This window comes from Hippocampus zosterae, chromosome 13, assembly GCF_025434085.1.
Source record: "Hippocampus zosterae strain Florida chromosome 13, ASM2543408v3, whole genome shotgun sequence".
Taxonomy (NCBI): Eukaryota; Metazoa; Chordata; class Actinopteri; order Syngnathiformes; family Syngnathidae; genus Hippocampus; species Hippocampus zosterae.
Window position 1 is genome coordinate 2269716 of NC_067463.1, and position 12486 is coordinate 2282201.

The 12486-nt window shown below is 42.9% G+C and overlaps 1 protein-coding gene across 2 annotated transcripts in view; it reads left to right on the forward strand.

Moving 5' to 3' along the window:
- The first annotated feature begins 323 nt into the window (after window positions 1-323).
- zmp:0000001082 (integrin alpha-D) overlaps window positions 324-12486 on the forward strand; it is a 57060-nt gene continuing 44897 nt past the window's right edge. For both annotated transcript variants that reach the window (XM_052083841.1, XM_052083842.1), the window contains exons 1-8: window positions 324-456; window positions 2453-2570; window positions 2739-2830; window positions 3626-3708; window positions 4527-4641; window positions 4756-4886; window positions 7759-7901; window positions 12313-12469. In XM_052083841.1, coding sequence (XP_051939801.1) covers window positions 414-456; window positions 2453-2570; window positions 2739-2830; window positions 3626-3708; window positions 4527-4641; window positions 4756-4886; window positions 7759-7901; window positions 12313-12469 — 882 coding nt within the window. In that variant the 5' untranslated portion in view covers window positions 324-413. The remainder of the gene's footprint in view (window positions 457-2452; window positions 2571-2738; window positions 2831-3625; window positions 3709-4526; window positions 4642-4755; window positions 4887-7758; window positions 7902-12312; window positions 12470-12486) is intronic.

The following is a 12486-nucleotide window of genomic DNA, read 5'->3' on the forward strand; positions in this document are numbered from 1 at the left end:
ACAAACAGAAACTGAAAACTCTTTGTTCATGTTTGTTCAATTCTTCCAGTTCTCAAATCTGACATCGCAAAAGAGGAAGACCATTTCACAGGATGTGATTTTGCCATACACAAGTCACAGACATGCAAAGTGAAAGTGTGACCAAAGAGCGGAACCAAATTATAATTGGGTGGCCTTGTAGGTATTGTTTGTTTTTTTTAAAACACAATTTATGTTGGTTTGTGTCCTTTGTCATACTCTTTATGTATCGGTAACTGAACATTGCAGAGAGCTGTGGTAATGAAAGTCTGTCAGAGTTCTCCCCACAAGTGTCACAACCACCTGTTAAGGAAACGCCTTAGGCCGGAAGGATTGCACAGACGCAGGCTCCAGACTGCGCCTTGCCTTTTCTATGAAGAAGTGCAACAAGAAAGATGTGTGTTTTGCTTCGCCTCTTCCTGTTCATGTGGGTTGTTGGTAAGTTATCTTCTTTTTGAGTTAGAAATAAGACACTTTGTACGTATAAATCAAAGATACAGATGCGGAAATAAAATGTGTTTTGGTGTGTATCAGAGGCGTCCAAACGTTTTCCTTTGCGGGCCGCATGAAGACAAGAAGCAAAAGAAGAAAGAAACCAGGAAAACATTTTTGTTTCAGGTTTATTATTCTCCATTATGAAATGCTGTGCCCGGTTGCACTGTTAATTTGTGTCTTTCCATCTATAGAAAAGTTTATTAGTCATGGTAGCCGCATTACCAACATGCCCCCCCCCCCCCCACTTCATTAACAACAACACTTCTAAGGCTGCCCATTCCCACTTTTTTTTAAATAGCATTGCAGGCCATGTCAAATGTTATTTTTAGTACAGTATAGGTCGCAGGCAGCTATAAAATGGACAATGGGCTGAAAATGGCTGTTGTTTGAGCACGACTGGTGTATGCACTCACTATTTCAAGGTTAGCAGTAAATGTCTATAACTTTATCAGCTGTGCAACCCATACCTTTTTTTATATCAGTGATAGCACGAACTCACGTTATACAGTACACTTTTGTATCTGTGCTACTTGGAACACATTTCATTTTAGACGAGCTAAAAACATTATCAATTGATCAAAAATAAGAGGAAAGGGAGAACAAAGTACACTCATAAGAAGTTGTCAGCGCAAGTGGTGAGTAAATGTAAAACAGGAAATGTGAATGAATTCATCTCTCAACACAGGTTTAGGATTGTCACTATTTGATAAGAGCCTGGTAGTGAGCTCTAAATGCATACATAGATGGATGAATGACCTGCAAAGTGAGAGAAGGATTGAGTTCAGTGCTTGCATTGACAGGGGTCTGAAGAAAATGTGGAGATATGCTGAATACTGCACATGTAGATCCCATAACCTTCTTCATTTGCGACCGGTCATGTATAAAACCATGCATGATGATGTCATGACTGTTTCGGCCTAATACTGTTGCAAGCTGAAAAGAAATCTTTTTTTTTTTCCGTCAGCATAAGCACTCTTATTTTTTCCATAATGGATTCCCACTTAGTCTGGGCCATAAACCACCAAATCAACAGGACAATTCCACAGGACACACTTAATTGTAGCCAATGTCGTTAAGCAATGTGTAGGAATAATCAGATGCCAAATTAGACAGAGATTTATTGAATGTCAGATGCTCGAATGTGAAGCAGTTTGAGTAACATTGTTATGTATGAAAAAAGCCTCGACATATAAAGTTTGACTGATATTCAAAAACAGAACTTGCTCTCTTTTACTTAAAAGTACCCGGCGGCCTGATAAGCTTGACTTATTTCATCCATAGCTACATTTGAAATTGTAAATATGGTTAAGTATTGTTGAGTATGCATCTCAGGTGGTAATCGCTCAGTGCAGCCGACCATAGAGAGAAAGATGAAAGAGTGGGGGAGAGAGACTGACAGTGCCATGCCATGATCTTCACAGTAGCGACGGCAATGGTTGTCTCCAATTTAATAAGTGACCAGTGAGCAGCTGTATCCTTAATGCAGCCATCTCGTTACCTCTGCGTCCCGCGTCCTAGATGCACAATTTTCCCGCGGGACGCACAGTTCCAAATATGTGCGTTTTTGGGACACAAGGAAATTTCTCAGTCAAAAAAAAAAAACTACGACACACACGCACACACACACGCACACACACACACACACACACACACGCCAGCGATCCTGCGGCCGTGCAGCAGACGTGTTTAGGATTCTCACTTCATAGGGATCTGTAACATTCAAACTGTCCAATTAGCACATGTGTTTTTCATCACTGTCAGATGTGAATTAACTTCGACAGAATGTTGTTGTAATTTTATCACATATACAAAATATCACATATTTTAAATCCAGAAATGCTCTGTTTTAATGTTTTATTTTTTCATATTTACAATACTCAGGCAGACTAATGATCATGACTTATTTATATTATTTTATTTTATTTTTTACAAACTGTAGCTCTCCCTGTGTCTTTGGCATTCAACATTGACACCACAAATCCCAAAGTCTACAATGGCGATCAAAAAGCTTTCTTTGGATACAAAGTGCTTCAGTATGTATCTGGCTCCAAGAAGGGGTATGCTTGAGTTTCTTCTTCTGCTTTTAATTCCAAATATTTTTGTAGTTTTCTTGACTGACGCTTGCTATTTAAGACATCAATATTTGAAAGAGAGAACATTTCACCGGCATCACACTTTAACAAATTGAGATTAACATCCATATGGGTGTTTTCTCTAATCTTCAGGATACTTGTCACTGCACCGCTTCAGAATAATGGAACTGGGGCAGTATGCAAACCAGATCACAGCCAAACTATCAAGTGCTTCAACCCACAAGGTACAGTCTGCAAAGAATATAAAGCCTTGGAGTCACAAGCTCGCAAAAAATATAATATGAAGGTGTTAATATGCAGAAAAAAATAAACAGACTAGTACTCAGAACACACCTATGCTGAAGCAAAAAAAAAAAATTGAAAGTATCTCTTTTTTTTTCTATCCAATCACAATGTGGCAAGCTGCAGTTTCTGCAATTAGCAGCCTGTTCCTGGACAAAGAGCCTTTCATTGTTATCCTAATAGCAGAAATGGTGGAAACATTTTCTGACAAAAGTGAACTATGTCTGTATATTTGACTTTCTAGTTCAATGATCCATTTGAGGGACAGGACTGTCCTATTAGAATTCCTCAAAATGCAGAATGGTCTCAAACACCCAAACATAAAATCAATAATGATAGTCAGATATTTATTCATCTTAAAACTAAACGCTTGGTGTTCTATTTTAAATACTGTTTTCTCCCGCATTCCAAAAACATGCATTGCGGATTATTGGAACACTCTAAATTGTCCCTAGATTTGACTGTGAGTGAGAATGGTTTGTCTTCATGCCCCTGTGATTGGCTGGAAACCAGGTCAGGTTGTACCCAGCCTACTCCCCAAAGGAAGCTGGGATAGGTTCCAGCACACCCGCGACCCTTGTGAGTATCAGAGGATTAGAAAATGGATGGATGGATGGATGGATGGATGGATAGCAAAGCGCAAGAGGTGGGGGTCACTATAGTTTTTTTGTAATCTCATCTTCACACGTGCATATGGCATAGGTAATAATAGTACCACTGAAATGTTATTGTCACAGGACTCTCATTTGAAGACAAAGGCATAGAAGTCAAGCACCTTGGACTGTCCATAGCCAAAGACCCGATACACTCCCAGTTCACTGTAAGGATACCAAAAATGATTTGGCTTTTGCCATAATAATGCCATGCAATTGTCTTTTTCATTTAGTGAATGAATATAAATGCTCACATTTTGTCATTCCCAAATAATATTTCTTGCTTCTTGCATCTTTCTCGTCATGTTTTATTTTTTTACTGTTGTCTTTTTTTGTTATATCTCGAAACACGTTATTGTCTTTTTCTTTGAATAATGAAATTAATGGAATTGAATTTTGCTTCACCTAGTCAGCACACGCTTTCAGAATATCGTGGAACTCATTTCAGTCTCTGCAAATAAAGCTCACACACATCACTATAGGCCAGTGGTTCTTAACCTTGTTAGAGGTACCAAATTCAAGACATAAAAAATGAGTTTATTAAAAATAGGAAAAAAGTACCAGTAAATAAAATTTCAAGACATAAGTATGAGTTTGTTTTTTTTTTTTATTATTTGGACGTACTATCACGACAGCCACACGTTGACTACTGAGCGAACTAAATTTCCCGCAGCAATGATACAAGCAATGTCCCGGTAATGTAATCATGTACAGCCAGTGATGGCCAAGCAGGCGTGTCATTACTAATTGACATAGTGAGTCCAGTATGTCTTAACCTCCATGGCAGAGACTGCGTCGAACCCCTGAGACCGATTCACCAAACCCCTAGGGTTCGATCGAACCCAGGTTAAGAACCACCGCTATAGGCTTCGTGTTTCTTTACATGGATCACAAGTGTGTACCAAATGTTTTTTATTGCTCTAAATATAATCTAGCCACAAAATGTGTTGAGATTATATTCATTTTTGGATCTAATCTTTCCCAGGTTTGCAGCCCCTATGTAGCTCACGAATGTTATGATAACTCCTACCTGAACAGTGTGTGCTACAAGATGACAGACAATCTACAGGAAATCACCTCTTTCAAACCGATTTTTCAAGGTAAAAGATATTAAATGTTAAATCGCTAACTATTTCAAATAAAAGCTGAAGTCCCATTGTCTCCTAGTGTTACATCTTTGTTTCCTGCAAGCAATTAATATGTTCTCCACATAGAATGTAGAAAGAAGACTGTAGATCTCGTCTTCCTTTTTGATGGGTCAAGGAGTATGGATGATGAAGACTTTGAAAAAAATAAAGATTTCATACTGGATATCATGAACAGCCTCAAAAACACATCGATCAAGGTAAGTGGCACATCGACAGAATTGTGATCTTTGCAGGTGAATTACAATACAATACAATACAATACAATACATGCTGATTTATATAGCGCTTTCACAACAGCGGTAGCTGTAACAAAGCGCTTAACAAAACAGTTAACATAAAGTAAAATATTAAACACAACACATAACATAAAACACGGACAGTCATGCAGTTCTAACCACTTTTCCATCACACACTTTGTTGTTTAAAGCAGTTTGAGATGAAATAGGAGAGAATCAAAGTTTCCTTTAACCAGTGGATCAGAGACGTCATGCTCAAAATGTGCACACGTCGGCTACAAGCTAAGTTTCAAAGTCAACAAGAAGCTGTAGCATCCATTGACGAAAAAAAGAGATTGGTTCACTTCTCCTGTCCCATGGAAATCCCATGGAATTAATCCACCCCTGCCCGAACAGTCACTTTATAATGGTGAAGGGGTCTGTCCATCCCAAGGATCCAAGGAGCTTAGTGTCTGGGGCATTATGCCCCTGTCACTGTCACGTATTGCAAAAAGGTCTTAAGTGAGGGACCAGAAAAAGCATGGTTCAAAAGACCTCTTATAAATAGCAAAATGAATGGACACAATCTTCTCTCACCTAAACATGGGCCAGTGGGGCTCCTTTGGAGGCAGGCCTGGAGGTGGGGCTCAATGACACGCGCCTGTAAGTAGATGCATCATGAGGCCCGGCTGGGCTCATCACCTGTGAAAGGGACTGTAAAATCGGGTGCAATGTGATCTGGGTCGCAGCCTCAGGCAAAAACCTTGGCAGTCAGATCCCCAGCTACAGAAACTGGCACTTGTGGATTTGGAGTGTGCTCTGTTATCTGGCAGGCAAGGAGCCCAAGCTGGTGTTTGAGCTCAAGAAGTTCTGACGAGACATCGCGAGGCTCGCCTCAACACACAGTCAGGCTCTGGTACTAGTTCTCTTGAGAGTGTTTGGACTCTCTTCCAATCTGGTGTTGCCCATGGAGAAAGGCGTCAGGCAGGTTTGGGCATACTTATTGCCTCCTGGCTCAGTGCCTGTACGTTGGGGTTCACCTCAGTAGACAAGAGGGTAGCCTCCCTTCGGCTTTGGATGGTTGAACAGGTCCTGATTTTTGCTTGTGCTTTCGCATCAAGCAACAGTTCAGAGTATCCACCCTTAATGGAGTCCTTAGAAGAGGTGCTGAAGACTGTTCCTCCTGGGACTCCATCGTTCTGCTGGGGGACTTCAACGTGCTCATGGACAATGGCAGTGAAATCCGGAAGGGCATGATTGGAAAGACAGCCCCCTACTTGCCTTGACCAGAACTGGATTGGTGTTCTGTTATTAGACGAACGTGCTTGCCATGGATTGTCCATAACAAACACCATGTTCAAACAGAAGGGTGTCCATATGTGCACTTGGCACCAAGACACTCTAGGGAGAAGTTTGATGATCAACTTTGTGGTTGTGTCATCTAACCTGCTGCTGCAAGTCTTGGACACTTGGGTGAAGAGGGGCAGAGTCATCAAGTGATCACCACATGGTGGTCTGTTGGCTCCAAGGGTGGGGGAAGATGCCACTCTGGCCTGCCACACTAAACACGTTGTGAGGTCTGGTGGGTCCGCTGTCAGAAGGAGTTGAAATTCCCACCTTCTGGAAGAACTTCACTTATGTCCCAGGGGATGCGAGGGGCATTGAATCTGAGTAGACCATGGTCTGCGCCTCCAGAGAAAAAAAAATATATAAATATACATTCATTCATTTTCTGATCCGCTTTATTCTCACGAGGGTCACGGAGGGTGCTGGAGCCGATCCTAGCTGTCTTCGGGCAGTAGACGGGGGACACCCTGAACCGGTTGCCAGCCAATCGCAGGGCACACAGAGACGAACAACCATCCGTGCTCACACTGGCACCTATGACAATTTAGACTGGTCATCCAGCCTGCCATGCAGGTTTTTGGAATGTCGGATAAAACCGGAGTACCCAGAGAAAACCCAAGCGGGCCCGGGGAGAACATGCAAACTCCACACAGGAAGAGCCTTAGATTGAACCCACGACCTCTGCACCTCTGTGAGGTTCATGCGCTAAGCACTGGACCACCGGGCCTCCCGTTTAAAGATATGATAGAATAATTACAAACATGTGAGGGTTGTACTCACTTTTAAAAGAAACGGAATAAGAATGGATCTGATCTTTCTCCCTTGAATTCCCCTCCTAGCCTGCCTTTCTCAAACTCATCCACTGGCTGCATTAAAAAAACTGCTTTCAATGAACAATTTGAATTGCACAGTTTTGCTATGTGGGTCGACTCACAATGCATAAAATTGGTCACTGTGTATTAATATACAGTACTGTACTACTGTCATGACCAGAAAAGAAGCAAGATCACCCAAAATGTTTACAGGCATTCACACCAAAAAAATCTCATCTAATTGTGGCCGCATGGTTCAGTAGTAGCGTGGTCGCCTTCTCCAACCCAGAGGTTGTGGGTTTGATCCCCTGACCGTGACCTTCTCAAAGTGTCCTTGAGTAAGATACTCAAGAATATGGGGTGTTACAATGCCAGTTGCTCCTGATGCTGCGTTATAAGTTGGTGAATGAGGATTCAGTGTAACGCACTTTGACCGCCTTGCAGGTGGAAAAGTGCTCCCAAAGTGAAAGCCTATTCACCACTTACCAATAATTGCTGTGTGTCAAAAAGGCGCCTCGGTCTTCCAACTGAGGTCCTCCGCTTTAGATGCTCAAAGTGCTTGGGTCTTATGAGACCATGATATCAAGTTTGATTTGAAGGCATATTTGTCCAACTTGTGCAATGTTTGAGATGTTTGACTTTCTGTAGGTTCCACTGTATATTTTACATTTGAACGCTCATTGTATGTTTTTCAGTTTGCAGCAGTTCAGTTCGCCACGTCTCATAGAACAGTCTTTGATTTTACTGACTATCAAAGTGGGCGTGCACGCCAAAAGCTGAGTGAGGAACGTCATATGCAGAGCCTCACCAACACCCACCAAGCCCTCAAATTTGTATTGTAAGTGATATGAAGACAATTTTCAATCAAATTTGAGAACCATTGTTTTTCATCTTTCATCTTTTTTCATCTAATAGTTATGAGATGTTTTCTGTTGAATTTTGAAGGAAAAATGATTAGATTCTGTTTTGGGAGGAGGCTGTAACATAACAAAAAAAAAACTGAAGGGCTGTGAAATACTTTCCCCATGCACCGTATGTAGTCTAAGCGGTGTGGGAAGACTTTGTAGATGGTTTGAGTTAGAGCAGATGATGCAGAGAGCTAGGAGAGGATCATTCGCTGAGGTGATTCCTGAACAGGATTAAATCAAAAGGGAAAAAAAATAATAATAATTACATATTAATAAGTATTAATTTTCAACAGGGCGGCCCGGTAGTCCAGTGGTTAGCACGTCGACTTCACAGTGCATAGGAGTTTAATTCCAGCTCCGGCCTCCCTGTGTGGACTTTATAATAATAATAATAATAATACATTTTATTTGTGGGCGCCTTTCTAGAAACTCAAGGACACCTTACAACAAGCAGTTAAAATCACGAGTACAATGTTAAAAAACTACATCAAATAAGATAAGAAAAAATACAACAAAATAAATAAATAAAACAATGGCTTTATGGTCTGAGTGAATAGGCTTGTCGAAACAGATGTGTTTTGAGGCGGGATTTGAAATGTGTTAATGAGGCTGTATTACGAAGGTCAGCGGGGAGTGAGTTCCATAGCTGGGGAGCAGAGCGACTGAAGGCTCTATTTCCCATGGTGACGAGGCGAGCAGGGGGGACAGAGAGGAGGACAGAGGAGGAGGAACGAAGAGAGCGGACAGGCGTAGGAATATGGATGAGGTCAGATAGGTATGGAGGGGCTAGGTCATGAATGGATTTGAATGTGAGTAGCAGGATTTTATATTGAATGCGGTGTAAAATGGGAAGCCAGTGGAGATGTTGGAGGACAGGTGTAATATGGTTTATGTATGGCGTGAGTGTGATAATGCGGGCGGCTGAATTTTGGACCAGCTGAAGCTTATGGAGGGTTTTTTGAGGGAGACCAAACAGAAGGGAATTACAGTAATCGAGTCGCGAGGTGACGAGGGTGTGTACAAGTATAGCAGTGGACTGAGGAGTGAGAGAAGAGCGGAGCCGGTGGATGTTTCGAAGATGATAATATGCAGAACGAGTGATGTGGTTGATATGTGAGGTGAAGGAGAGGGTGCTATCAAGGATGACACCCAGACTCTTGACCTGAGGGGAGGGGGAGATGGAAGAGCTTTCGAAGGGAATGGAGAAGTTGTTTATTTTGTTTAGATTGGATTTAGTGCCTATAAGGAGGAATTCAGTTTTATTGCTATTCAGTTTGAGGAAATTTGAGGTGAACCAAGATTTTAATTCCTGCAGGCAGTTGGTTAGGGAGGATGGTGGAAGTACGGTATTAGGTTTGGTAGAGATGTAGAGCTGGGTGTCATCCGCGTAGCAATGAAAATGAATGTGATGTTTCCTGAAGATATTACCCACGGGAAGAAGATAGATTAGAAATAGCAATGGGCCAAGGACAGAACCCTGAGGAACACCTGAAGTGAGGGGAAAGGGGTGAGATCTAAAACGTTTGAGCTGGATAAACTGGGTGCGGTCAGAAAGATAGGAGCGGAACCAGGAGAGGGGGATGCTGGTGATGCCAATGGAGGAGAGTCTGTCGAGGAGGATGGAGTGAGAGATGGTGTCAAAGGCTGCACTGAGGTCAAGCAGGAGGAGGATGGCGAGTGAACCGGAGTCAGCAGAGAGAAGAAGGTCATTGCATATTTTGAGGAGGGCAGTTTCAGTACTATGGAGGGGACGGAAGCCAGATTGAAATTGTTCGTATAGCTTATTGGAGGAAAGATGGGTGTGAAGTTGAGCAGCTACTGTTTTCTCTAGAAGTTTGGAGATGAACGGAAGGTTTGATATGGGACGAAAGTTGTTCAAGTCGCAGGGATCAGAGCCAGGTTTCTTCAGTATGGGAGTGACAGCAGCAGTTTTGAGATGAGATGGTACAATGCCAGTAGAGAGGGAAGTTTGAATAATGTTAGTGATGAGAGGGGAGAGGGCCGGGATAGAAGCTTTGACTAAAACAGTAGGGAGAGGGTCAAGCTGACAAGTAGAGGATTTGGACTTCTGGATTAAGATGGAGATTTGGTGGACAGATGGGGATGTGAATGCAGAGAATAGGTGGGTAGGAACCGGGGAGAATGGAGAAGGAGGGTTAGGAGCAGCTGAAGGGGTGAGTTGCTGGTGGATAAGTTGGATTTTGGATGTAAAAAATGAGGCCAGAGTATTACAAAAATCAGTGGAATAGAGATGTGAGGGAAGAGTGTCAGCAGGTTTAGTGAGTTTAGAAATGAGTGAAAAGAGTGATCTGGGGTTGCCTTCATTGGAACTGATTAATCCAGAGTAGAAGATTGATTTGGCTTTGGATATTGAGTCCTTGTAATGGAGAAAGTGGGTAGTGTACATTTCTTTATGAATGGCGAGTCCAGTTTTTCTATATAATCTTTCAAGTTGACGGCCTTTTGATTTAAGTTGTCTGAGGGTAGGGGTAAACCAGGGTGCTGTTTGGTTGAAGGAGACAGTTCGGGTTTTGAGTGGGGCCAGGATATTGAGAATGTTATGGAGATTTGTATTGTAGTGTGTCAAAAACTCATCTGTTGTAGAGAGACAATCAGTACTGGGGAGGTTGTTGATAAGTGATTCTAAATTGTCCGGGTTAATGTCCTTGATTTTACGGAAATGTATAATGCGTTGTGGGTTGGATTTGAAAAATGACAGGTTAACATTGAATGAAAGCAATAGATGATCTGTGTATGGGAGGAGATCGGTTTTACAGTTTGTTGGTGATAATCCAATACAGCAGATCAAGTCCAGAATATGTCCTTTACTGTGTGTGGGAAAGTTGACATACTGTTGAAAACCAAAACTGTCCAGACAGGAGGTAAAGTCTTTGGTAAGTGAGTCATTGATATTGTCCATGTGTATATTAAAATCTCCTAAGAGAATCACATTTGGTGATAGTGTATACAGATGAGTGAGGAGTGTAGTAATGTCAGTGATAAAATTCTTGTTTGGTTTTGGTGGACGGTAAATAGTGGCAATCAGTGTGGGAGTTGATCCAGAGAGCTGTATAACAGTCGCTTCAAAAGATAAAAAAGCAGGCACATTTACAGGTGCAAATTTCCAATCCTCGCGCAGAATCATCGCGAGGCCGCCTCCCCTCCCAGTCGTGCGCGGCACAGCGTGATAAACAAAGCCCGGTGGAGTAGCTTCATTAAGAGTACCATAATCATCTGGCTGCTGCCAGGTCTCAGTCAGACACAGAATGTCAAACTCACGGTCTGTCAGGAGGTCGTGGACGAACTGGCCCTTGCTCGTAAGGGAGCGGATGTTCAGTAGGCCAACGTTGACAGGAGTGCAGCTGCGAGCGACCGCGATGCTATCCGACCTCGGGACGCGTGTCAACACAGAGGCATCCGCACGGCGTCCGGTGTTCTTCCGTGGGCGGCGAGCGGTGGACCAGAACGACCTGATGGAGCTGGAGTTGTCGTATTGATAGTTTCGGCGTGAGCCCCGGTGAGTGCACCTTCGCCGGGGCACGTAAAGGATGTCCGGGTGTTGGAGCAGAGCAGGCGGTGGTGGACCGTGTTGATTAAAGTTGAGTTTGAGCTCAGTGGCTGCATATTGGTGAAGCGCTTCCAATGAGTGGTGGAAAACACACAGAGCGAACCAGCAGAAAGCAAGCCACTCACAGCTGATTGACATAGCCGGACCGGAGTAATGAAGTCGGGAAGCGGCAACAGTTAGTGGGTAAGCTAGCCGCTAGCCGCAACTCAACGACAACTCAATACTCGATGACAGGTAATGACAGTTCGGCCGATCGAGTGTGGATTGATCATTGTTCACTCGGTGACCATAAAAGCAGGTCGACATAAAATATGTCGGCTATAAAAGATAAAAAATTGACATGAAATGGACTTAAAAATCAAAAAATCACGGGGAGTAGCGGCGTCCAAAATTCGCCAGCGTTCACTCCGGAAGTGACGTCAAAAAAGATGAGTCTTTGCATGTTCTCCCCAGGCCTGCGTGGGTTTTCTCCGGGTACTCCGGTTTCCTCCCACATTCCAAAAACATGCATAGCAGGCTGATTGATCACTCTAAATTGTCCCGAGGTGTGAGTGAGGGTGTGCATGGTTGTTCGTCTCTGTGTGCCCTGCTATTGGCTGGCTACCAATTCGGGGTGTCCGCCGCCTGCTGCCCAAAGACAGCAGGCGGCATCCCCGCGACCCTAGTGAGAATGGAGCAGTTTGGAAGATGAATGAATGAATGAATGAATGAATAATTTTCAACAAGTTCACAAATAATATGAATTTTGAAACTTTTTGTTGGGGCCCCAACAGGACAAACCTCTTTGAGAATAAAGATGCAGGTGCCTCATCCGATGCAGTGAAAGTTCTGGTCCTGATCACAGATGATGATCCAAGTGACACGGATGAAGATGCGAATATGATTATAAACACCTACACCGAAAAACGCATCATTCGATTTGTCATTGGGGTGAGGGAAATTCCTTT